Source organism: Microcaecilia unicolor, chromosome 11 (assembly GCF_901765095.1).
Source record: "Microcaecilia unicolor chromosome 11, aMicUni1.1, whole genome shotgun sequence".
In the NCBI taxonomy this organism is placed as follows: domain Eukaryota; kingdom Metazoa; phylum Chordata; class Amphibia; order Gymnophiona; family Siphonopidae; genus Microcaecilia; species Microcaecilia unicolor.
In genome coordinates, this window is record NC_044041.1 from 78,670,972 (window position 1) to 78,697,982 (window position 27,011).

The 27,011-nt window shown below is 44.2% G+C and overlaps 1 protein-coding gene across 1 annotated transcript in view; it reads left to right on the forward strand.

The window, feature by feature from the left end:
* REXO1 (RNA exonuclease 1 homolog) overlaps positions 1-27,011 on the forward strand; it is a 222,883-nt gene that overhangs the window by 69,161 nt on the left and 126,711 nt on the right. Inside the window, exons 3-5 of the mRNA XM_030220016.1 lie at positions 3,928-4,029; positions 4,599-4,812; positions 21,450-21,601. Coding sequence (XP_030075876.1) covers positions 3,928-4,029; positions 4,599-4,812; positions 21,450-21,601 — 468 coding nt within the window. The remainder of the gene's footprint in view (positions 1-3,927; positions 4,030-4,598; positions 4,813-21,449; positions 21,602-27,011) is intronic.

Consider the following 27,011-nt stretch of genomic DNA (forward strand, 5'->3'; position numbering starts at 1 on the left):
TTCATCCTCAATCTGTCAGTACTCTGGGATGAATAACATCCGCTGCAGGTAATTTGCTACTCTTCAGTTTATCAAATTACGCCATTACATCTTCCTGTTTTAGAGATTTTCATTCAGTTTCTCTGTTTTGTCATTTTTGAATACCATTTCTGGCACCAGTATCTCTTCCAAATCTTCCTTGGCGAAGACCGAAGCAAGAATTCATTTAATCTCTTGTTATGGCTTTGTCTTCCTTGAATGCCTCTTTTACCCTTCGGTGATCCAACTGATTCTTTTGCCGGCTTCTTACTATGTGTGTTTGCCTCCAACATATCAAACATATCATCACTGTGGAAAGCAGACTGTGGAGGAAATGGCTGGATAAGGACTTGGCTAGTGGGATCATCATTAGGTTGAAAAGGGTCGGTGATAGTGGTGATCCTTGAGGTACTCCACAGTCATATCATCACTGTGGAAAGCAGACTGTGGAGTACCTCAAGGATCACCACTATCACCGACCCTTTTCAACCTAATGATGATCCCACTAGCCAAGTCCTTATCCAGCCATTTCCTCAACCCTTTCATCTATGCAGACGATGTCACAATATACATCCCTTATAAACATGACCTAGCAGAAATCACCAACGAAATCAAGCTCAGCATGAACCTTATGAACTCATGGGCAAATGCATTCCAATTAAAACTCAATACAGACAAAACACACTTCCTTAATATCTCATCCCAATACAATACCTACTCACCCAAAAATATAATCCCAGGCTGTACCCTCCCAATCTCAGCCTGAAAATTCTCGGCGTTATAATCGACCGCAACCTCTCACTGGAGAACCAAGCGAAATCAACAACAAAGAAAATGTTCCACTCAATGTGGAAACTTAAATGCTTGAAACCATACTTCCCGAGGGAAATATTTTGCTACATGATACAATCAATGGTACTAAGCCACATAGATTACTGCAGCGGAATTTATGCGGGATGCAAAGATCAAATCATAAAGAAACTTCAGACTTCCCAAAACACGGTAGCCAGACTTATTTCAAAATCTGCACCCTAGTTCATAAAATTATCTACGGTAATGCCCCAGGATACATGACAGACCTCATAGATCTACCAACCAGGAACACAACAGGATCATCACGAACATACTTAAATCTCCATTATCCAAGCTGCAAATTAATCTATGCATCCAGCTTTTCCTATATATGCACACAACTATGGAACGCATTACCAACAGCCGTGAAAACAATGTATGACCACCTAAACTTCCGGAAATCACTCAAAACGAACCTGTTCAACAAGGCATACCCTACCGACCCAACATAAATGCCTAAACCCTGCAACTAGTGGTTAGGTTGGTGGACTTTGGTCCTGGGGAACTGAGGAACTGAGTTCGATTCCCGGCACAGGCAGCTCCTTGTGACTCTGGGCAAGTCACTTAACCCTCCATTGCCTACCGCATTGAGCCTGCCATGAGTGGGAAAGCGCGGGGTACAAATGTAACAAAAAAAAAAAAAAAACGAGGCTCGGAATAAACACAAAATAACTCATCCTGTCTTCGAAACTATAGCTTGCAATGGGCATAAAATAATTCTTCCTCTCTATGATTCTTCACATACAAATCTTTATTCTACCTGTCACTACCTGTATTTGTTCATACCGAAATTGGTGAATGCCTTTACGGTTATATGTAAGCCACATTGAGCCTGCAAATAGGTGGGAAAATGTGGGATACAAATGTAACAAATAAAATAAATTGAAAAAAAGATTGTTTTATTTTTAAGTCCCTCTTTGCCTTCCTTATCAGCACTTTGTATTTGAGTTGCCATTCCTTATGCAGTTTCTTATCATTTTCAGTCGTACCTTTCCATTTTCTGAAGGATTTTCTTTTAGCTTTAATGGCTTCCTTTCCTTCACCTCATTTTTTAATCATGCCTGCTGTCATTTGGCCTTCCTTCCTCCTTTTTTAATTTATGGAATATAACTGGCCTGGATGGTATTTTGAACAGCATCCATGTCTGAGGTAAATTTTTGACGGCAGCTGCTCCTTTAATTATTTTTTTTCCTTTTCTTTTCACTGTTCTTTTCATTTTATCTTTGTCTCCTTTTTGAAAGTTAAATGCTAACGTATTGAATTTCCTTTGTCAACACCTTAAATTTATTATTATGGTCTCCTTACAGTGCTGGTGCAAGGTGATATGTGTTCTAGGTAAACCTTCAGCATTCTACCCACCTCATCTAATTTTCAGTACCCCCTCCCCAAACATCTCATAGGTGTTGATAATCGATCTCAACAATCCACGTTCCATCACACAAACATCCTATCAAAATTCAGGTAAAAGTACGTATTAGTTGTTCTTTAAGTTTGGGTGGCTATCGGGACCTATTTTGCTTTGATTGCAGCTGCTTTTTGCTGCCCCAAATAAGCTGATGCCCTAGGATCCACCTAATCTTGCCTAATAATGAGTGATGATTTTATTCATATTTTCGTAATGTTTTTGCAGTATTATGAGGCTTGTTGTTTCTTTGGTAGTACAGCAGTAAGGCTGCCATTAAGCTGGGAGGGTTGCAGGCTTATTTTCGAAAGAGTAGGGCGCCCATCTTTCGACACAAATCGGGAGATGGGCGTCCTTCTCCCATGGTCGCCCAAATTGGCATAATCGAAAGCCGATTTTGGGCGTCCCCAGTTGCTTTCCATCACGGGGACGACCAAAGTTCACGGGGGCATGTTGGAGGCATAGCAAAGGCGGGACTTGGGCGTGCCTAACACATGGGCGTCCTCGACCATAATGGAAAAAAGAAGGGCGTCCCTGACAAGCACTTGGCCGACTTTACTTGGTCCCTTTTTTCTTACGACCAAGCCTCAAAAAGGTGCCAGAACTGACCAGATGACCACCGGAGGGAATCGGGATGGCCTCCCCTTACTCCCCCAATGGTCACTAACCCTCTCCCACCCTCAAAAAAAACAACTTTAAAAATATTTTGTGCCAGCCTCAAATGTCATATTCAGGTTCATCGCAGCAGTATGCAGGTCCCTGGAGCAGTTTTAGTGGGTGCAGTGCACTTCAGGCAGGTGGACCCAGGCCCATCCCCCCCTACCTGTTACACTTGTGGTGGTAAATGTGAGCCCTTCAAAACCCACCAGAAACCCACTGTACCCACATCTAGGTGCCCCCTTCACCTCTAAGGGCTATGATACTGGTGTACAGTTGTGGGTAGTGGGTTTGAGGTTTTTGTTTTTGCGGGGAGGGGCTCAGCACACAAAGTAAGGGAGCTATGCACTTGGGAGCAATTTGTGAAGTCCACTGCAGTGCCCCCTAGGGTGCCCTGGTTGATGTCCTGGCATGTCAGGGTGACCAGTGCACTATGAATGCTGGTTCCACCCACGACCAAATGACTTGGATTTGGTCGTTTCTGAGATGGGCATCCTTGGTTTCCATTATTGCCGAAAATCAGAGACGACCAAGTCTAAGGACGACCATCTCTAAGGTTGAACTAAATTTCAGGATTTGGGCGTCCCTGACTGTATTATCGAAACGAAAGATGGACGCCTATCTTGTTTCGATAATACGGTTTTCCCCGCCCCTTCATGGGGCCGTCAGAGGACGTCCCCTGGAAAACTTGGGCGTCCCTTTCGATTATGCCCCTCTTGGTGGAACAAAAATGCCTGAAAATGGTTACAGCCCATATATTGAAGAGAAATGAAGCCCTTTACTTTGTTCCGTATGGAAAATTCAAATCAGTCATTGCAGGGGGAAAAAAGTTATGCACCAAAACGTTTGTTCTAAAATTGGGATTTGCCAAGTCAGATTGAAATGTAGTTTTCGGTAGGATGTCTGCTATTTCCAGAAATGGTCTCAAGGTAAATAAATGTGTTAGCTGTAGCTGATTCAATTTACTCATTTCTGGTTTTTTTTGTTTGCTTTTTTAGACCTCTAAGGAGGAGATCATAGAAGAAAAGACAGAGAACACTTTAACCACCTTGTTCCCTGGTCAGAAAAGGAGAATCTCTCATCTTACCAAGTCAGCGAGTGTAAGTTTAACTGGGGTGTGGTTAGAAAGAAGCACTACTTAAAGAAATAAGGCATGAATTGCATCTTCATTTGAAAGGCAGAAGCGGTAGATTTTATGTATTTATTTGAGTTGCATGGATATGCCGAGAACTGTCGTTGGGTTTTAAGGAGAGGAAAGACTCCCTGGTACCAGCTGCAGTACTACCATAATTTTTTTAATATACTGAGCGAGTTCAAAGAAAAGGGCAGAACTCTGTAACAGGATGCAGAGACTGATTGTTTATGACGCTTTTACAGGTATGTGAGGAAATCCTGTTACTCTCTGTGCTGTGTTGAGAGGACAATGTATATTGACTCCACTTTCTACAGAGCTGCTGCTGTACAAGTGGCAATCACTTTTTTTGTACCTTGGGTCCCCTCATGCAGGGCAATAAGCATCCATGTCCAACCAGTTTGGGAGGTAGCTGCTGCATGTGACTCTCTTGAATACAGTGACGGTTTCAAGCTTGTGGGAGATCTTGTTCTGAGGAAAGGTTTTAAATGATGGGACTTATTTTATATTGCTAGTGTGTTTTGAATATTTGTACAGGCAGAAGCCCCCAGCAAGCCAGTAATCAGACCATATTGCAGGCCGACAGCCCAAGAAATCTGTTACCAGAGGACTCTTCAGGCACAGCAGCAGGCAGCACAACTGGAGGCAATGGTTCAGAAGGCTGCACTGGCTGTACCGGGAGAGAAAAAACGGATTGCCCACATACCAAGTGCAGCGCATTCTATGGCAGCAGGATCAACTCGTTCACCCGGTATGTGTGATTTTAGCTTCCACTAAGTCATGTCTCATCAGGGGTCACCCCAGGCATACAACAACTTGATGGCCTTTTATTGGAAAGTAGTACATGTAAGAGACCGTCCCTGCTCAACAGAGCTTACAATCTATTCAAGACAGACAAACAGGACAAAGTGAGGGATTAGGGAGTATATTTTGTGAATGATTAAAATGTCATGGGTATTGAATAGGTGGATAAGAGGCTAAGAATTTAAAAGCAGCCTAAAAAAGATGGGCTTTTAGCCTGGATTTGAATTGGTCTAGGGATGGAGCAGGATGCACTAACTCAGGAAGTCTGTTCCAGGCGTATGGTCAGCAAGATGGATAGAATGAAATCTGGAATTGGCAGTGGAGAAGGGTAGAGGCAAGAGTAACTTAACTGATGGACAGAGTTCCCAGGGAGGGGTGTAGGAAGAGAAAAGAAATACTGAGGCGCTGCAGAATGACTGCATTTTTGTAGGTCAGTAAGAGGAATTTGAATGGGATATGGAAGTGGATGGGGAGCCAATGAAGTGATTTGAGAAGAGGGGTTATGTGAGTATAGTGACACTGGTGAATTTTGGAGATCTTATAGATAGAGAAAGAAATAGGTTTTAGCAATCTATTGAATATGAGCAGAGAAAGAGGGAGAGGAGTCAGAGGGATCCCAAGGTTACAAGCTGAGGAGACAGGAAGTATGACAGAGTTATCCACAGAAAGAGAATGGGGAAAGAGATGTGGATTTAGGGGGAAAGATAAGCTCAGTCTTGGCCATGTTCAGTTTCAGGTGTCAATGAGGCATCCAGGCAGAAATGTTAGACAATCAGGCTGATATTTGGACCTGGATTCCTAGTGATATTTCTGGTGTGGAGAGGTCAATCTGGGAATTATTAACATAAGGTTGGTACTGAAAACCATGGAAGGAGATGAGAGCACCAAGGGAATAAGTATAGAGAGAGAAGAGAAGAGGTCCTAAGACAGAGCCCTGAGGTACACCAACTGATAGTGGGATAGCAGTGAAGGAGGATCCAGCAGAACATGCACTAAGAATGAAATGGAAGAGATAAATAGAAAACCAAAACAGAACTGAGTTTTGAAATCCAAGCAAGGACTGTATCAAGGAGTAGGTGATGATTAACAATGTCTAAAGCAGCAGATAGGTCAAGAAGGATTAGGATAAAGTCCTTGGATCTGGCCAGGAACAGGTCACTGGGATACTTTTGCAAGGGCTGTTTATGTAGAATGTATAGGGTGAAAGCCAGACTGAAGTGGATCAAAAACATCTTGAAATGAAAGAAAGTCAAGATAATGGTGTGAACAGCATGTTCAGGTAGCTTAGATAAGAAAGGGAGGAGGAAGATGGGATGATAGTTGGATGTTCAAGTAGGGTCTAGTGTGAGTTTTTTGGAGAGTGGTGTAGTCGCAGCATATTTGAAAACATCAGGAACAGTTGCAGTGGAAAAAATAGACTGAGGATATAAGTGATGACAGTAGAGGAGATAGAGCTGACTTTCTAACAGAGATAGCTTGCTATGGACAGATTGCATGGCTGAGCAGCGGAGGGTGTGTGATATTGTTTTGCCATCTCTTGAATGGTTAGAGCGCTCTATGAAATAAATCACTTAGTGCCCTTTCCAGACTAGTCCAGAACCAGTATGCCCATCGACCTGTAGATTGAGACAGAGAAAAGAATCCTGTGTGCTTCACCTGATAAGGACACCATGCACCTTTTATATGCTTAGTGTTTCTCTGGAGACCCACAGAGGAGATGCAGACACACTTGTTGGTGACATCTTCTGACAGCTCTTGTGTGCTGGTGCTCTCATCTAGGTAACTAAGCCTTTTCGCTTACTGGGCAAGGTACAGGACTTCTTGCTTATGCTGTAGCTCCCTCCTGGCCGCTTTAGTTTTCCCCAGCTCCTGACTAGTCATGATTCTCCTCATTTTCCTCGTTACACTTTCACTTACCAAAAAAGAAAAGAAAAAAAGATCATCAGTTTCCTACACGACAGCGACTGTTATAGCTCAGCTAATGCAGTTCTGTCCAGCAAGTGTTTGTGTACGCCTGAGAACTAGTACCCACCAGCCTCGTGGAACTGATTCAGCGGCAGCACAATTCTTTCCCTTCTGGCCCAGTATTGGCAGCACTGGGGGAGGTGATGCAGTGAGTCAGCCTGCTACTTTCCACTCATACCCTCCCAGAAGCAGTACTGTGTTTGGTGGCAGCAGGCATTGTCAAGGCTAGGCATAGCCAGCAGTTCTCATACCATTGCTCCTTTTCCACTTCTCCAGCAACAATAGTCGGGCCATCAGAGCTCACAGATCCGCATACCTCTGCTGTCTCAATGTTGCCCTCCTTCGTGCCTGCAGACCTTCAGGTGGCAGCAACAGACACGAGAACAAACCCAGTTCCCCTGTTCTGCATCCCAAAAGGCAGATTGGAGGGAAACAACAACAGGGCCACACCAAAAGTAAGGCCTCCAAGAAATCATCACACAAGGGCCATACATGCGCCTCAGTTGTGACTTCCCAACCCTTCAGATCCGCAAACAAGCACCCTAGCTCTCCCTTGGTGGATGCTCTATCCTCAAAAGTGGCTCACATGGTTGCCATGCCTCTCCCACCCGCAGCCATCCTTTATGGAGTCAGGGTCCAGTTACCTCCTTCCAACTTCTGCAGAAGTTCATTCTGGATATAACAGCCTTCATCTACCACCATCCATATGCTCCAGCACTAGAACCTATCGTCTTTCCTGGAGCACCAAACCACCTTATTGTTTCAGCTATTGGTGCCGTCTGTTATCCTACAGGGTCTTGCATACAGGGCCATATGGAATCTGCCTTGCCTGCAGTGCTCTGCGTTGGCACAGGAGTTTCAACCTTTCTCCAGCCCACTCTTTGCATCCTCCCACCATCTGCCTGAGGTGCACTGTGCCTTTATGCCTTCTGTTTACTCCTCCCTGGATCATGCTCCATTGGTTTACTGCAATCCCCAGAGGTCTCACCAGAAAGATGAGCCGGAGCCCCAAGCACAGGAGCCTAACAATCCTGGGCCAGTCACCCCCATGAGGCTCAACTAAGTGTGCCTGTGCCAGACAAGGCAGAGGATTATTCTTATACTTTGGAAATGGGGAAACAAAAAAGAATTCCTCGCTATCCTCAACCCTCATGCTGTACCCATCAAACAACTCCTTGCCCTACCAGTACGCCAAGTACTGCAAGATTTACAGCTAACCAACTGGCAAATGCCTTTCACAGTTTGTCCTGTTTCCAGGCAGCTTGAGCTCGTGTAAAGTTCAAAAAAAAAATTTAGGCCATGACTTGCCTCAGCTCTTGCACCATTCCAAGTCTAAATCCTCCAAATCACAATTCAGCGTACACCTGGTCAAGGTGCCCATATTGCTGGACTCCATTGCATGGAAAATCTACTAAATTTCAATGCTCGCTTTGAAAATTAAGGTCCACCAGTTTCTATACTATCAGCACTTACTACTTCAACTTCTAAAGGAAGCTACAACCTCCCAGATTGTCGACCGCACAGTGCTACAGGTGGCATCCCTATCACCTTATTAAAACTGTACAATGCCTACAATACCTCTTCTAGATCAGCAGCCTAGCCATAGGCACACACCACTTAGCTTGGCTGAAAGTGTTGGACCTTTAGGAAGAACTCTGACTCCCTTGCTGACATATCCTGTCTGAGAGACACCCTTTCTGGTGACAAGGTCAAGGATGCTATGTCTGAAATTAAAGATAACTGCTCCACAATCCAAGCACGCTGTACTCAGCCACAGAAGCAAAATTCCCAGTACTGGGAATCCTACCCAATCCAATTTCCGCTGACCCTACCATTAACGGGTTTTTCAACTAGTTCTACTCTAGAAGGTGCTACACAACCTACAGCAGACCACGCCCCCTTTTGCTCCAGGAACTTGTCCAAACCTGTTTTTTTAATCCTGGATATGCTAACTGCTGTTACCACATCCTCTGGCAACGAGATCCAGAGATTAACTATTTGTTGAATGAAAAAATATTTCCTCCTATGTTTTTTTTTTAAAGTATTTTTATTAAGTGAAAAATTCTCAAGTTACATGCAAGAACTGCCAACTTTGTTCACTTGCTACATGTAGCGTTACATATTCTTGATTGCTACTGAGTGCTCAACAAATTGGATCATCTAATCTAATACAATATACCACTACTGCTGCCCCCCCTCCCTTCCCTCCCCCCTCTTGGCTGAGCTGACCATCATTTATATATTGTTCATATCATTTATATATTGTTCATATGGTTGCCACATTTTCCGAAAGAAGTCCATTTTACCCCTTCTCAGTGCAGTTAGTTTTGACATCTGGTACAAGTATCCCACTTTGTGGATTACCATGCTCATGTCTGGCAGCTTCGGCTGTTTCCAGGCTCTTGCTATTGCTAACTTTGCTGCCACCATATATTGCGTCGCCAGCTTATGATGAATCATTTTGATCCCTGCGGGAGGAAAGTGCAGCAAGTAGTGCTCTATCTTACATGGATATACCCCTTGCAGTACCTTATTAATCTGGGTCATCACTGCTTTCCAAAATTTTTGCACCTTTGGGCATTCCCAAAATATGTGTATGAATGTGCCCTGTGCACCACATGCCCGCCAGCAATCAGCAGATACTCCCCCATATATACGTTGCAGTCTGTCTGGTATATAGTACCACCGATAGTATATCTTGTATCCATTCTCCCTCGTGGATTGCGCTAAAGATGGTTTAAATAGTAGTCTATAACATTTTGCCCAGTGTTGCTGTGTGTATGATGCTTGCAGAATGTCCTCCCACCTGTTTGTATAGAGTCTCTGAGGGCTCCCCCTCTGTATTAGGGCCTGGTAAATCCGTGTTACACTGCCCCTTCCCCCTCCTTTTCTCAGTGCGCCTTCAAGCTTTGTTTCTTCTAATTCAAGCTCCTCCCTAGCGCATGCCATTATATAATGTCTGACGCTACAGTAAAAGACCTGATCTCTAGGGGGGAGGCCATATTCCTCCTGTAACCTATCAAAACTAAACATTTCTCCCTTCTCCCACAGTTGACCCAGGGTATGTAACCCCGCCCTCGACCACTCCCAATATACTTTCTCTGTACCTCCCAATTTAAACCCCGGCGCCTTAGTGGTTCCCGGAGAGAAAATATTACCTCCAGACATCCATATCTGTTTCCTGATTTGATACCACGTGGTCAGTATATGACTAATCCCCATTGGAAGTCTTCGTGCCACTTCCAAGAGCTCTGTACCAGGCAGCCATAGTGTGTCTCCTAGTGCTTGTGTCCTCATCCACGCCCTCTTCCAGTGTAACCATTTCTTACTCGCATATGGGTTCCAATCCGCTAGAATCCTTAATTGCGCTGCCTTATAATATAGTAAGAAATTTGGGACTCCCATCCCCCCCCGGCCTTGTGGCTGGAACATGGTTGCCCTTCGCACCCTCGGGGGACGTTTCCTCCAGATATATATGAACAATTTTCGGTGTAGCCGCTCAAAGAAGCTACGTGGGATTGGGATGGGTAGTGCCATAAATAAATATAACATTTTGGGGAGCAACATCATTTTTATAGCTTGGATTCTTCCCATCCAAGAAACATTTAGCCCTTCCCATCTATCTAGCTCTGCCAGCAGTTCCGCCACCTTCTTTGGGTAATTTGCCTGATACAGTTCTTCCACCCTCGGTGTCACCTGTACCCCCAGATATCTAATGGATTTCGCCGCCCACACAAAGGGAAGGTTTGCCTTCATCTGAGCTGATTCCTGTGGCGAGACCGTTAGGTTCAATATTTCAGATTTACTAGTATTGATCTTAAAGCCTGATAATGTTCCAAAGTGTTTCATTACCTCTGTTACCCTCCTGATTGAGGTTGCGGGTCTCGTCAGGGTGAGTAGCACATCATCAGCGAACAACATTAGTTTATGTTCTCTCAACCCTTTCGTCACTCCCCGGATGTTGGAATCTTTCCTAACTGCGCATGCCAAGGGCTCCATAAAAAGGGCAAACAACAAAGGCGAAACTGCACAGCCCTGTCTGGTTCCTCTATGCAGTTCTATAGGCTTGGTGTATGAACCATTAATTTTTAGTGTGGCTAGTGGGGCTTGATAGAGTAAACTAACCCATCTCAGGTAATTTCCCCCTATTCCCACCTCTCGCAACACTGTGAATAAGAAATCCCATTCCACGCGATCAAACGCTTTCTCTGCATCTATCGAGAGAAGCAGTGCCGGCTGCTCCTCCTCCCTTACCTGTTGTATAACATGGAGCAAACATCTGATATTATCAAAGGCCTGTCGCCCTGCAATAAATCCTGTTTGATCGCTATGTATGAGCTTGGGCAGTACTTTTTGCAGCCGCGTTGCTAATATTTTAGTGAATATTTTATAATCAACATTGAGCAGCGATATTGGCCTATAGGAGCCGCATTCCTGCGGATCTTTTGCCGGTTTCAAAATTAGGGTTATCGCTGCTAATCTCCACAAATGTACTTAGGAACAACAAACATAGTTTGAAATGTCTATATGCGAATGCCAGGAGCCTAAGAAATAAGATGGGGGAGTTGGAATATATTGCACTAAATGAAAAATTAGATATAATAGGCATCTCTGAGACCTGGTGGAAGGAGGATAACCAGTGGGACACTGTCATACCGGGGTACAAATTATATCGTAGTGATAGGGTGAATCGGATTGGTGGAGGGGTAGCATTGTATATTAACGAGAGCCTTGAATCAAATAGATTGAAAATTCTGCAGGAAACAAAACACTCCTTGGAATCACTGTGGATTGAAATTCCATGTGCAAAGGGGAAAAGGATAGTGATAGGAGTGTACTACCGTCCGCCTGGCCAGGACGAACAGACGGATGCAGAAATGTTAAAGGAAATCAGGGACGCAAACAAACTGGGCAACACAATAATAATGGGGGATTTCAATTACCCGCATATAGACTGGGTTAATGTAACATCTGTACACGCAAGGGACATAAGATTTCTTGATGAAATAAAGGACAGCTTCATGGAACAGCTAGTTCAGGAGCCGACAAGAGAAGGAAAAATACTAGACTTAGTCCTTAGTGGTGCTCATGATCTAGTGCAGGGGGTAACGATACGATGGCCGCTTGATAACAGTGATCATAATATGATCAGTTTTGATATTGGCATTGAAGGAAGTGAAACTAGGAAATCAAGTACGCTAGCGTTTAACTATAGAAAAGGTGATTACGACAAAATGAGAAAAATGGTGAAAAAAAGACTGAAAGGAGCAGCTCGCAGAGTAAAAAACTTGCATCAGGCGTGGATGCTGTTTAAAAACACCATCCTGGAGGTTCAGGACAAATATATTCCACGTATTAGAAAAAAGGGAAAAAAGACTAAACGTCAGCCGGCGTGGCTAAACAGTAAGATAAAGGAAATCATTAGAGCCAAAAAACAATCCTTCAGAAAGTGGAGAAGAGAACCAACTGAAAGTAACAGGATAGATCATAAGGAATGCCAAGCCAAATGCAAAGCGGAGATAAGGAGGGCAAAAAAGGACTTTGAGAAGAAATTAGCGTTGGAAGCAAAAATACATAGTAAAATTTTTTTTAGATACATTAAAAGCAGGAAACCGGCCAAAGAGTCGGTTGGGCCGCTGGACGAAAATGGTGTTAAAGGGGCGATCAAGGAGGACAAAGCCGTAGCAGAGAAATTAAATGAATTCTTTGCTTCGGTCTTCACCGAGGAGGATTTGGGGGGGACACCGGTGCCGGAAAGAATATTTGAAGCGGGGGAGTCGGAGAAACTAAACAAATTCTCTGTAATCTTGGAGGATGTAATGGGTCAGTTCAGCAAGCTGAAGAGTAGTAAATCACCGGGACCTGATGGTATTCATCCCAGAGTATTAATAGAACTAAAAAATGAACTTGCGGAGCTACTGTTAGAAATATGCAATCTGTCCCTAAAATCGAGTGTAGTACCGGAAGACTGGAGGGTAGCCAATGTTACTCCGATTTTTAAGAAGGGTTCCAGAGGAGATCCGGGAAATTATAGACCGGTGAGTCTGACGTCGGTGCCGGGCAAGATGGTGGAGGCTATTATTAAGAATAAAATTGCAGAGCATATACAAAAACATGGACTGGTGAGACAAAGTCAGCACGGATTTAGTGAAGGGAAGTCTTGCCTCACCAATCTAATGCATTTTTTTGAGGGGGTAAGCAAACATGTGGACAATGGGGAGCCGGTTGATATTGTATATCTGGATTTTCAGAAGGCGTTTGACAAAGTGCCGCACGAAAGACTCCTGAAGAAATTGCAGAGTCATGGAATCGGAGGTAGGGTATTATTATGGATTAAGAACTGGTTGAAAGATAGGAAGCAGAGAGTAGGATTGCGTGGCCAGTATTCTCAGTGGAGGAGGGTAGTTAGTGGGGTCCCGCAGGGGTCTGTGCTGGGTCCGTTGCTTTTTAATGTATTTATAAATGACCTAGAGATGGGAATAACTAGTGAGGTAATTAAATTCGCCGATGACACAAAATTATTCAGGGTCGTCAAGTCGCAGGAGGAATGTGAACGATTACAGGAGGACCTTGCGAGACTGGGAGAATGGGCGTGCAAGTGGCAGATGAAGTTCAATGTTGACAAGTGCAAAGTGATGCATGTGGGTAAGAGGAACCCGAATTATAGCTACGTCTTGCAAGGTTCCGCGTTAGGAGTTACGGATCAAGAAAGGGATCTGGGTGTCGTCGTCGATGATACGCTGAAACCTTCTGCTCAGTGTGCTGCTGCGGCTAGGAAAGCGAATAGAATGTTGGGTGTTATTAGGAAGGGTACGGAGTCCAGGTGTGCGGATGTTATAATGCCGTTGTATCGCTCCATGGTGCGACCGCACCTGGAGTATTGTGTTCAGTACTGGTCTCCGTATCTCAAAAAAGATATAGTAGAATTGGAAAAGGTACAGCGAAGGGCGACGAAAATGATAGTGGGGATGGGACGACTTTCCTATGAAGAGAGGCTGAGAAGGCTAGGGCTTTTCAGCTTGGAGAAGAGACGGCTGAGGGGAGATATGATAGAAGTGTATAAAATAATGAGTGGAATGGATCGGGTGGATGTGAAGCGACTGTTCACGCTATCCAAAAATACTAGGACTAGAGGGCATGAGTTGAAGCTACAGTGTGGTAAATTTAAAACGAATCTGAGAAAATTTTTCTTCACCCAACGTGTAATTAGACTCTGGAATTCGTTGCCGGAGAACGTGGTACGGGCGGTTAGCTTGACGGAGTTTAAAAAGGGGTTAGATAGATTCCTAAAGGACAAGTCCATAGACCGCTATTAAATGGACTTGGAAAAATTCCGCATTTTTAGGTATAACTTGTCTGGAATGTTTTTACGTTTGGGGAGCGTGCCAGGTGCCCTTGACCTGGATTGGCCACTGTCGGTGACAGGATGCTGGGCTAGATGGACCTTTGGTCTTTCCCAGTATGGCACTACTTATGTACTTATGTACTTATGCTCTAATGCTTTAAAGAGTCTCCATAGTAGTGGTGCCAAGTAGGTCTTATACTGCTTATAGAATCGAGCTGGGAACCCATCCGGACCCGGTGCTTTTCCAAGGGGAAGTTCCTTGATAGCCCGCTCCACCTCCTCTAATGTGATAGGCTCTGATAGCATCTCCTGCTCTGCCTGTGTCTTGGGGTATTTCTATTCCCTTGATATATTCCTCAATCTCAGGCCCTGTAGCATTCTGTTCTGAGTCATATAGCTTAGAATAGTAGTTATAGAATAGCTCCTGAATTTGTTCACTCTGACTGACAGTTTGGCCTGCCTGATTTTTGAGGCTTCCTATATAGGTGCGACTCCTCTGCTGCTTGAGTTTATTAGCTAACAGTCTACTCGCTTTATCTCCAAACTCATAATGTTCTTGTCTCGTTTGCTCTAACTGACTTGCTATTTCAGCCAACTGTAAGTCATTGAGTTTCAAGTTGCATCGGTGTAGTTGCTCATTCACCCTAGAATCAGAGGGATTTGCTTTGAGACTTTTCTAGTTGTTTTATACTCTCCCTTATTGATTCCTCCTGTGCCCCCCTTGTCTTTCCCAAGTGTACCCTCAGCGCTATTAACTGACCACGTAGTATCACTTTTAGCCTTTCCCATAAGCTTACCGGGTGTATTCCCCCTATGTCATTGAATTCTATATATTCCCTAATATACTTTTCAACTTCTTGCACATTTTGTGGTTCCCGGAGGATAGCTTCGTCCATGCGCCAGTATTTCGTCCCAGTGTGGTGGCTATCTATCCCTATCTCCATTACCACTGGAGCATGATCAGACCACGTGAGCGGTTCAATATTAATCTTGCGCAGTGCCCCTGCTACTATCCCATCCCCCAGTATCCTATATATCCTAGAATATGAGTTGTGTGATGCTGAAAAGTAGGTAGTCTTTTTCTCGTGCATGTGTTGCTCGCCACAGATCCACCAGCCCCCACCTAGCCATGAATTTTTCTAGGGCAACCCTATCCTTCTTTGCGTACCCCGCTCCTCCCGTTGAGTTATCTAAGGCCGGATTCACCGTGAGGTTAAAGTCCCCCCCAATCAGCAATAGCCCTTGTACATGTTTCTGTAGAAATCCCTCTAGTTCCGCCAAGAAACTCCCCTGTCCCTCATTTGGGGCATATATAGTAAGAAAGGTGTATAGCTTATTATAGAGAGATGCTACCACTAGTAGGTAGCGGCCATTCTTATCTGCTACACTTTTCATTATTTTCCACGGATTAGCATCAGAGAAAGCCACTAATACACCTCTCTTTTTCTGCGAGTTGAGGCTCGCTGCATGAAACTGTAAAGGGTAACGCCTGTGGTTCACTAGCTTTTCATGTGCTTTTCTCAAATGAGTCTCTTGGATCATAATCACATCAGCTTTCAACCTTGTCATATCTTTAAACAGTTTTTTACGCTTTATAGGGGTATTTAAACCTTTAACATTTAACGTGACACATTTAAACATTTGTATAACATCCAATTATTCCGCTTCCCCCTGGTCAGCCTCCACCAAGCTTGTCTCCCTTTCCCCTTTCCCCTGCACCCCCCTCCCCCCTCTTCCCTGATCCTATGTCGACAAACCCCATTACCATCATGAGGCATGTCTCTTGTAGAGGAAATGTCGTCTCCATCTCTCCCTCAGCCTGTGCTACTGAATCGTCTCTTATGCTTGCGAGTGTCCTACTGCATTCTGTTCTCTATTCTCCACGCATTTGTAAATCCAATCGAGTGTTAGTTTGTTCTCCTCATTTTCCATTACGCTCCACCAGTTGCTTTCCCGATTGCTGTCGCCTCAGGGGGCCTCTCCCTTGTGAAATTCTCTGCCATTTCGGTTTGCTGAGTGGTGGCCTAGTTAGGCGTTCCTTCTCTTGGGGCATCTCATCCTCCCCCTGCTGACTCAAGTATTCTTGGGCTTCTGCTATCGAGGTCACTCGACGCTGCTTGCCTTCTTGCATGAATGTGAGGGCAAAGGGATACTGCCACTTATAGGGCACCCCCTCCTCTCTCAATTTTGCTGTTAATGGTCACAGCTCGCTTCTTCTCTTCAAAGTTGCTGGAGATATGTCCTGATATATTTCAATGGGGTAGGTCTCCCATGTTATCGGGGCAGCCTCTCTCGCTTTCTTCATTACCGCTTCTTTTTGCTGGAATTCTGAGAAGCAGGCAACTATATCCCGCGGCTGGTTTGTTTTCCTCATCCCCAGCGCCCTGTGTGCTCTCTCGAGACGTATAGATACTGGAGCACATGGCACCGCTGAGGTAGATAACAGTTGGGCCGCTATCCCCTGCGTGACCAGCACACAGTCATTGTATTCAGGGAGCTCTGGTACGCCTCTGATTCGAATATTTGCACGACGACTCCTGTTCTCGAGGTCTTCTACTTTATCCAGGAGATATCTTGTCTCTGCTTTCTGATTTTGCATTTGCTGCTCCAATACAGAAACAGACTCGGCACATTCCTCCATTCCTGCCTCCGTTTCTGCTACACGTGCTCCCAGTTCAGCTATTTCCGCTCTGAGGTCCGTTCCCAGCTGTGCAAAATCCTGGCGCATATCTGTTATGCCAGTTTTAATCTCTTCTATCCAGCCACAGAGTTTGGCCCAAATTTCTGGAGTGGCCGCATTCCCGCCATCAATTAACTCCCGCTGGAGAGGGTCAGACGGCTTTTGGTTCACTGCTGTTGCATGGGCGCCATTTTCTTCCCCCTGCGTCTCTGCAGCCCTCTGCCGCTGTTGGTACGAGAACACCGAGAGATTTGGCTCTTTGTTCCGGTTCGCGGACATCGCAAGGTAGGGTGTTAGCTATGCCCTCTGATTCCCGTTCCGGGTATCGAGTTTCGCTGCTATTTGCGGCTTATTATTGCTTTTTACAGGCTGGATCGCGGGAGCTCCGATTTTATTCAGCCATTCGCTGACGTGACATCACTTCCTCCTCCCTCCTATATGTTTTTAAAGTATTTTCATGTAACTTCATTGAGTATCCCCTAGTCTTTGTATGTTTTTAAAGAGTATAAAATAGATTCTCTTCTACACCACCCAGGGTTTTGTAGACCTCAATCACATTTTCCCTTCAGCTGTCTCTTTTTCCAAGCTGATGAACCTTAACCTCTGCCTTTTCTCATATGAGATGAGTTCATCCATCCCCTTTATCATTTTGATCGCTCTTCTTTGAACCTTTTCTAATTCCACTATATCTTTTTTTTTTTTTTTTGAGATACGGCAACCTGAATTGAACGCAGTACACAAGATGACGTTGCACCATGGAGTGATGCAGAGGCATTATAGTATTCTTGGTCTTGTTTGCCATCCCTTTCCTAATAATTCCTAGCATCCTGTTTGCTTTTTTGGCACCACCATACACTGGGCAGAAGATTTTAGAATATTGTCTACAATGACACCTAGATCTTTTTCTTGGGTGCTGACTCCCAAGGTGGATCCTAACATCAAGTGACTATGATTTGGATTATTTCCCAATGTGTATCACTTTGCATTTATCCACATTAAATTTATCTGCCGTTTGGATTCCCAGTCTACCAATTTTTTAAGGTCTTCCTGCAATTTTCCATAGTTTGCATGTGTTTTATTTTTGAATAGTTTTGTGTCATCTGCAAATTTAATCACCTCACTTTTTCTGATTTGTAGATCATTTATAAATATGTTGTATAGCACATGTCCCAGTACAAATCTCTGCGGCACTCCACTGTTCACCTTCCTCCATTGAGAAAAAAGACCATTTAACCTTACCCTACCCTCTGTTTTCTGTCCAGTAACCAATTCCTAATCCACAACAGAACATTTCCTCCTATCCCATGACTCTAATTTTCTCAGGAGCCTCTCATGAGGTGCTTTGTCAAAAGCTTTCTGAAAATCTAGATACAGTACATCAACCGGCTCACCTTTATCTACACATTTATTCATGCCTTCAAAAAAAATGAAGCAAATTGGTGAGGCAAGACTTCCCTTGGCTGAAACCATGCTGACTTTCCAATTAAAAAACAAACAGTGGGAAGGTGGAGATGGTTTGAGAAGAAATGGGTCCACAGGTTGATCATGAATGATAAAACCACATTATTTCAATACTTGCAATGACATAGAATACCCGATATTGCACTGTGTTTCGGCATGGAGTGCCTGCCTCAGGGGTCTGTTAAACATGAAATATAAAAAAAAGAGAAATAAAGCATTAAACATAAGACAGTGTCAAAATGGCGCCCGGGATTTGTCAAGCCTTGGCCGAATGAATATGCATGAGACGGATTTACTACTACTTAACATTTCTAGAGCGCTACTAGGGTTACGCAGCGCTGTACAATTTAACAAAGAGAGACAGTCCCTGCTCAAAGAGCTTACAATCTAATAGACAAGTGAACGGTCGGTCCGATAGGGGCAGTCAAATTGGGGCAGTCAAGATTCACTGAACGGTAAGGGTTTGGTGCCGAATGCAGCATTGAAGAGGTGGGCTTTAAGCAAAGACTTGAAGACGGGCAGGGAGGGGGCTTGGCGTAAGGTTGTTCCAAGCATAGGGTGAGGCGAGGCAGAATGAGCGGAGCCTGGAGTTGGCGGTGGTGGAGAAGGGTACTGAGAGGAGGGATTTATCCTGTGAACGGAGGTTACGGGCGGGAACGTAAGGGGAGATGAGGGTAGAAAGATAGTGAGGGGCAGCAGACTGAGTGCATTTGTAGGTAACAAGGAGAAGCTTGAATTGAATGCGGTATCTGATCGGAAGCCAGTGAAGTGACCTGAGGAGAGGGGTGATATGAGTATATCGGTTCTGGCGGAATATGAGACGTGCAGCAGAGTTCTGAACAGATTGAAGGGGGGATAGATGGCTAAGTGGGAGGCCGGTGAGGAGTAAGTTGCAGTAGATTTGTGTGCTTGTCATCTCCATTATAAGCAAATCTCTATTATGCATGTTCATTAGAGATATTCTGAAAACTCGACTGACTGAAAGTCCGCTAGGACAGGTTTGAGAAATGCTGCTCTAGAGGATCACTTCTTTCCCTGACCTAGTACTTTTATTACTTGGGCCTGGCCATAGAGACCCTGGTTTGTAATATAAAGATCAATTAATCTCCTCAGCTTCACTGAAGAAATGATTGTGCTTTGGGGTCTGTTTGTCATTGGAAATCCAACTCAATTTTGTTTTGCTCCTTGGCTCTTGAATGGTCATGCTTGAGGAGCCTTGGTTATGAGGTGGTGTCTTTCCGGGTAGATGGAATCCTTATACTTCCTTTTTTTTTTTGTTTGTTTAAATTGCAATATCAATTATAGCACAAGACGACAACTTTTGTTACAAGTAATACAGAGAGAAAATGTAATTTGTTTCTTATTAATAGGGGGAGGGAATAAAAAACAGCAGACAAGAAGATATAAAGGCATTCTTAGAAATAAAGAGGGAGACTTAACATGCTATCCGTTCGTTTACACTAAAATTTACAACAAATCCTCACACCAATTTTTTCAATTCAAGAAAAACCTTTAACTGATCAGGAGCATAAAAAAATATACTTAGACCCCCCCCCCCCCCCCCCCCAACTTAACCAGACATTTACAGAGATACGCCAGCAGGAAAGAAGCTCCAAGGTTCAAAGTCTCCTGTAGCATAGAAAGAAAGAAAGATCTTTCTCCATTCTTGAGTAGTCTTTGTAACATCAGGATATATCCAAATCTTCTGTCCACCAAAGGAGCAATGGAATGCTTAAAATAGTCTTTAAAAAGTGTTCAAATCCTGCTCAGAGACAAAGGAGACAAGCAGCGCAGCCCTTTCATTTACTTAATGTAATCGATTGTTTCAAAATAGCAGAAATGTTCAAATGGGTAGACGTTTCAGTCTTGTGTTCTCTGTTATCTTCCCAGGACATTTTCTTAGAAGACAAATAGTATATCTTATTTATAGGTGGAATCAACAACTCTGAAGGAAATTTAAAATTCTCCACCAGAAATCTCTTAAAAAGTTACATAGGCAAGACCCTGGGAATTTTAGGAAAATTAAGTAGGTGAAGATTTAAATGCCAGTTAACGTTTCCATCTGCTCAATCTTTCTGTGCCGAGCTAATTTGTCTTTTACTGAACACTTTAAATTCTTGTAATCATTTCTCTTTTTCCTGCACTTGTCTGACTTGGCAGGGAAGGTCCTTTTTAACGGACTCAACATTCTTAGCCAATTCAAATTTATTTATCAAAACTGTTATCTCTCAAGTTGACTTGGCAATGGTTGAGAACATTTTCTGAAGCATAGTCCACAGCATATGTAATGTTACCTCTGTCGGAGCAGCAAGTGCCTCTGCGTCTCCTGTGATCTCAACTCTCCACGTCTTCCTCTCCAACGCGATACCCTTGCTGGCAGTTGCCCCCACAGCACTTCAGCTGCCTGCGCCTCCCCACTTAGTGCCGCTGAACATGTTGGACATTGGGAGCGATTGGGAGATCTCATGCTCCAGGGAGGAACGTGATCCTTTACCATTCCTTATAGCAGGGTGTGAGTCCCTGAATTCATCCGAATGGATTCTGGTGAGAAAGCAGTCCAGCTTCTGCTGAGCGGGGGATGAGGTAGAAGCTGGTGGGGGCATAGTCTTCACCATCCCCTTTCTCTTCGTATGAAGCAATTAGTGCAGGAAACAGGTAATCCTAGCAGAAAAGCCGCCATTCACAACACCGGAGTCATGCCGCCATCTTTGCCACTCCCCCAAATCCTCATGCTTCTGTGATTTTGTAGTCAAGCATGTAAAGATGGGTGATCTTGCTCTTGGCATTCATATTGTGAATAGTCAAGATTCTCTACACGTTGAATGTTTTCTCTAGCAATTAAATCTCTGTTTAAGTGAAACGAAAAATGCGTGGTCCATTGCTTTGGCATTTGAAATGCTGAACATTTAAGGTTGCAAGGAGCCCTTACTGGATGAAGCACACAGAACTTTTTTCCCTGTTTCCATTTGCTGGTGACTGGGTGTAACCCACTGGTTGTGGACTGGTCTATTGGGACTAATGGAAAGAAAATTAGCAGGTAAAACTTAATTTCTCCTTACTGTAATTTTTTTAAACAAAGTATTCCTTTTTAATTATTTTAATTTTAATTTATTTTTTTTCCTTAAATTTGCAGGTGTGACAGACAAAACAGTTGGCAGTATTCTGTCTTCCAATGGCTGCAGTGCGAGCAGCATCAATCTGAAAGCCCGAACTCTGACAGGGATGGCATCCAAAACCACCACTACTACTGCACAGAAGAGGATTGCACATGCTCCTACACTACAGGTAAAATCTTCCCTCATTGAATCACAAGCTGGTGCACCAATGTTGCTCACTTTCCAGTCAACTGGATTTTGTCCTTCCTTTGGCAGTGCCCTTTCAGAGTGTAGAGGTGTTGGCCTAGAGAAGGGCAAATAGTGGCAAAACACTACATCTAAACATAGTTACTGGTCATTGTTCCCGTCATAAGTCCACTTCTGTCTCTTAACCAGTAGTGTATTCCATAAGAGCATCCATACTGGGTCAAACCAAAGTGCTATCAGGCAGGGTGTCATGTTTCCAGCAGTGGCCAGTCCATGTTAAAAGTACCTGGCAGGATCCCAAAGACATCTGTGCTCTTGCCCCCCCCTTAAATATACAAGAGTGTTTGCTTATAGGGACACAGCTGTGTTCTTGTTTAGATATCCTTCTCTCATTCTTGCAGTGGTTGGGAGGGAGGGAGGGGTGCCACTAGACAACAGGGCTTTTTTTTTAAGTTCTGGAAGAAGGAAGAGGGGGGGGGGGTTTAGTTGTGGGGGAGGGCGGGATGCTGCTAGACACCAGGGAATTATTTTGTCAGGGCAGGGAGAGGAGAAAGAGAAGGGGTTTCACTTGACATCAGGAAACCATACAGAAAGCTGTTAGGAGGGGCAGACATGTCAAGTTGGTGGGAGGTGGGGTACCACCCATTCCTATCAACCAATCTTCTGTGCTGTCTGAAGCTCATGAAAGATTTCCTGTGTTGCATGCGTGTCAGAACCCATTGTTACCTTCCATGCATTGCAGTGGAATGCTTAATGACCTCATTACCATCCATGTCTTCTGTGCGAGTTAACACCTGTGTTCAATCCCGCTTCATTGTTTGGCAGGTAACATGGACGTACAGTCTGCAGGAAATGTGCAGTTAGTCTCATGGTAGCTTTCTGCATTGGTCTCTGTAGTTTGTGCACCCTAACCCACAACATCCAAATGAAAAAAATTATGGAAACCCTTGGATTATAAAGTAGAAAACAAACATAGGATAGCTTTGTTGGATAAGTGTTCACCTCTGTTGTATTACTATATCAATCATTTAAACTCTGGTCTAGCTGATCGCCTTCAAAAGCACGTGTTAAGTGAATTTGCCCCATCCATGTCAAATTGTGCTGATTGACATGATGTCAGGATAAAGTTAGCTGTTCAAGTTGATTCCTTCTGCTCGGTAGTCTTTTTCAAAGGAAAGATCCAACCATGATGAGGTTGTCACTCCAGCCTGGATGACTGAGCAAGGAGATTGAAGGATGTTCTTTTAGCTCTCTAATCAGAAGATGGAAGAAGGATCCAAATGAAGGTAATAGGAAACAACATAAGGAATGGCGAGTCAAATTCAAAGCACTGATAAGGAATGCAAAGAGAGACTTTGAAAAGAAGTTTGCCTCGGAGGTGAAAACACATAATTTTGTTTAGGTTGGACCACTAGCTGATAGAGGAGTAAAAGGGACACTTGGGGAGGACAAGGCCATAGCAGAGAGACCAATTGAATTCTTTGCTTCTGTATTCAGTTGGTGTGGGGGGGGGGGGGGGGGGGGAGATACCCATGCCAGAAGCTATTTAATAATGATGATTTGGAGGAACTGAAGCAAATCTGTAAACCTGGAAGAATGTAATGGGGTAAATTCTAAAAATGGCAAAGACAGGTCAAGATCAAGCATGCATATTTTATATCATGTTCATATTGTAGGCTATGAATGCAGGTGCTGGGTATCTATATGGGGGAAGGAAAGAAATTAGAGTAAAATGTTAATTCACAATAGGGTTAGAATGTTGTTTTAAATAGATAACCAATGTGATTATACAGAGGCCTTAATAAAATCACTCTTCAGACTATTGGTATGGTGTTGGGCTTTTGTGGTGTCATATAATTGCCTATAATATGATAGGCATGGTGACAAATGGCTGACTGCCCTGCTTATGATGCTAGTGTTCAGTTGTGAAGTAACCTTCATGGAGTGGCAGGTGCTGCTTTGGCCATCTTGGTAAAAAAAAACCCCAAACAAACCAATTCCACAGGCTCTGATCCTCAGAATCTAAACAGTATTATAACATAGTACACATAGTAGATGACGGCAGATAAAAACCTGTATGGTACATCAGTCTGCCCAACAAGATAAGCTCATTACATATGGTATGATGTGATACTTCATATGTATACATGATCTTGATATGTCCTTGCCATTTTCAGGGCACAGACTGTAGAAGTCTGCCTGGCACTGTCCTTGTTCTAAATTTCTGAAGTTGTTGAAGCCCCTGAAAAGCTCTACTGCAGCCCATCCAAATCTATTCAGCCACAATCATGACGCAGACCACAGAAGTCTTGCCCAGCACTGGCTTTGCTTCCCAATTAGCGATGTTGCTACCTAATCTCTGCTAAGCTTTTTTGGATCCATTCCTTCCAAACAGGATTCCTCTGTGTTTTAATATCTGGAAGTCACGAATGAGTTTTGCAGATTGAACAGACTGTTTGTGCTTTTTGGTAAACAGGCTTGGCGTCATGGATTCCAAGCCCACAAATGCTAGATGGCTGAAAGAGACTGTCGGGTCAGCGTACGTGCTTGTGGGAAGCAGGCTTCTCAGGCCTGGATACATGTAGTTGGACAGTGTTAAACTTAAGTGACAGTAAACATCTCCACTTCTCCAGGATGGACATGGGATGAAGAGTTCAAGAATTCTGGTCTCGAAACCTACATTTCGTCAAAATAGCATGTTCTACCAATGGTTTCTCCAAACTGCCTTTTTAAAATAGCACTTTTGTGTTCCATTAATCTTATATTTAGCTGTCTTTTGGCCTTTCCAACATACAAAAGGGTTACAAGGACATATCTATAAATAAACAGCCTGTTCTGTTTTGCAGTTAGAGAAGTGTCTTAATTCATATAGTTCTCCAATTCCTGGATGAGTGAGAGACTTGGTTTTAAGGTTCATATGGCAAACAGAGCAGGAGCCACATGAAAAATGGAAGTGTTACAGATGTATCCTGGGAATTAAAGGCTAGTGAGCCTGATGTTAGTGCTGGGCAATATGATAGAGACTAGGTGCCCTGTTTACTAGGGTGCTTTAGTGTTTTTAGTGTACACTAACTGTGTAGACACCCATAGGAATATTATGGACGCCTACATGGTTAGCACACACTAAAAACGCTAACGCACCTGTAGCGTGACTTAGTAAGCAGGGTCCTAGGACTGTACTGAGTATTCCTATTCAGTTTGGCCTCGAATAGTTCCTCAAATACATTATTTGCATTCAGCTGAATAGCTATTTAAATTTGAATGTGAATAATCTGGGGCTCTATTGTGCTAAATCCTACTGAAATAAACGCCTGATCTCTGGTTTCATATTGCTTCTTTTATTATTATGTTAAAGCTCAATGCCTGTTACTGTGTTCAAATATGCTATTCAGTACAGCTGTAATATAGACTATTATAAAGAAGAATAAATATAGGCATCAATTATCGCAACAAACCAATATGGAAATAGCCAAAGGAAACCTCACCTCACCAATCTGCTACATTTTTTGAAGGGATGACTAAACATTTAGACAAGTGATACTCTTAATATTGTGTATCTGACAAAATACCTTATGAATGACTGCTGAGGAAATTAAAAATGTATTAGTTGTGAGGCACTGTCCTATTGTGGATTAAGAACTGGTTAAAAGAAAGTAGATGGTCATGGATTTGATGTACAGCCTTTCTGTGGTAGCAGTTAAGGAAGTCCACCGACGTGAATGAACGCCAAAATCTCATGTGAAGTCGACAATGGAAGGGAAGTGGGCCAATGACTCAAGAGGCAAGGACAACAGACTGTTATTCACAGTTTTTTTTTTTGTTTTTTTGTTTTTTTTTTTGTAGACTCAACACAGATCTGTGTTTCGGCCACAGGTCTGCCTCAGGAGTCTGAAAAAAAAAATATATATAAAGAACAAAAAAAAAATTAAAACAATATATAAAAAAAGATATACAATGATGTAAAATATATGAACAATGGCATTCAAATGTAGATTGTAAATACATGTAAAAAATACAAATAAAAGTGTAAAAAAACACTTGTAGTCAAACTCTGGTTAAGTTATCTAGAAAAGCATATCTTTGTTAAGTCAATTTATATATATATATATATATATATATATATATATATTTCTCCGAGGACAAGCAGGCTGCTTGTTCTCACTGATGGGTGACGTCCACGGCAGCCCCTCCAATCGGAAACTTCACTAGCAAAGTCCTTTGCTAGCCCTCGCGCGCCCGCGCGCACCGCGCATGCGCGGCCGTCTTCCCGCCCGAAACCGGCTCGAGCCGGCCAGTCTTCTTTTGTCCGCACTCGGTACGGTCGTGTTTTCGCCGTGTCGTGCCCCGGAAAGTCGACCTCGCGCGTCCAATTTGTTTTGAGCGTGTTTTTTTCCTTCGGGAAAGCTTTACCTTAGTCGGGAAGTGCTCCGGAAACCCCTCGCCGGGTTTCGTGTAAATCCTCCCCGTACTTCCAGCTTTTTTGCCCCGGGTAAGTTTTCTTTCGTCGTCGGGGGAAGGCCTCTTTTCGGCCTCGGTCGAGAATTTTTCTCCCTCTAAATTTGGTGCTTCAAATTTCGCCATTTCGGCTTTTGATTTCGCCGGCGTGATTTTTCCGCCCATGACATCGAAGCCTTCCAGCGGCTTCAAGAAGTGCACCCAGTGCGCCCGGGTTATCTCGCTCACTGATCGACACTCGTCGTGTCTTCAGTGTCTGGGGGCCGAGCACCGCCCTCAGAACTGCAGTCTGTGTTCCCTGCTTCAAAGGCGGACTCAGGTAGCGTGGACTAGCCCAGTGGAACGTGTTGTTCTCGGGCTCTTCGTCGGCATCGGCACCGGGATCTTCGAGTGCATCGACGTCGTCAGCGTCCAGACCATCTTCCTCGGCCGCCCCTGCATCGAGTGCATCGAGGCATCGGGCCTCTGCATCGGCGCCGAGACATCGGATAGCTGCATCGACGTCGGTGGTACCAGGACCTCGTCTGCTGATGTCGTCGGACGGTGGTGCATCGGGTGGAGTGCAGGTGAGGGCTGTCCATTCCCCTGCTGGTGGCGGTGAGCCCTCGGGTGGGTCTCCTCCTACCCTGAGGGCTCCTGCGGTACAGCCCCCCCGAGATCGACCTTCTTCAGTCTCGGCCCCGAGGAAGCGACGGATGGATTCGACGTCCTCCTCGTCGGTGCCGGGGAGCTCCGGTGACATGCTTCGGAAGAAATCGAAGAAGCATCGACACCGGTCTCCTCCCCGTGTCGGCACCGAGAGCTCTGGGTCGCCGAGGGAGTCGGCACCCAGCAGGCATCGGCACCGAGAGGACCGCTCACCCTCTGTTCAGGAGGTGTCGATGCGCTCCGCTCTGGACAGCCCGGAACAGCCTCCACGCCCGGAACAGGTACTGACG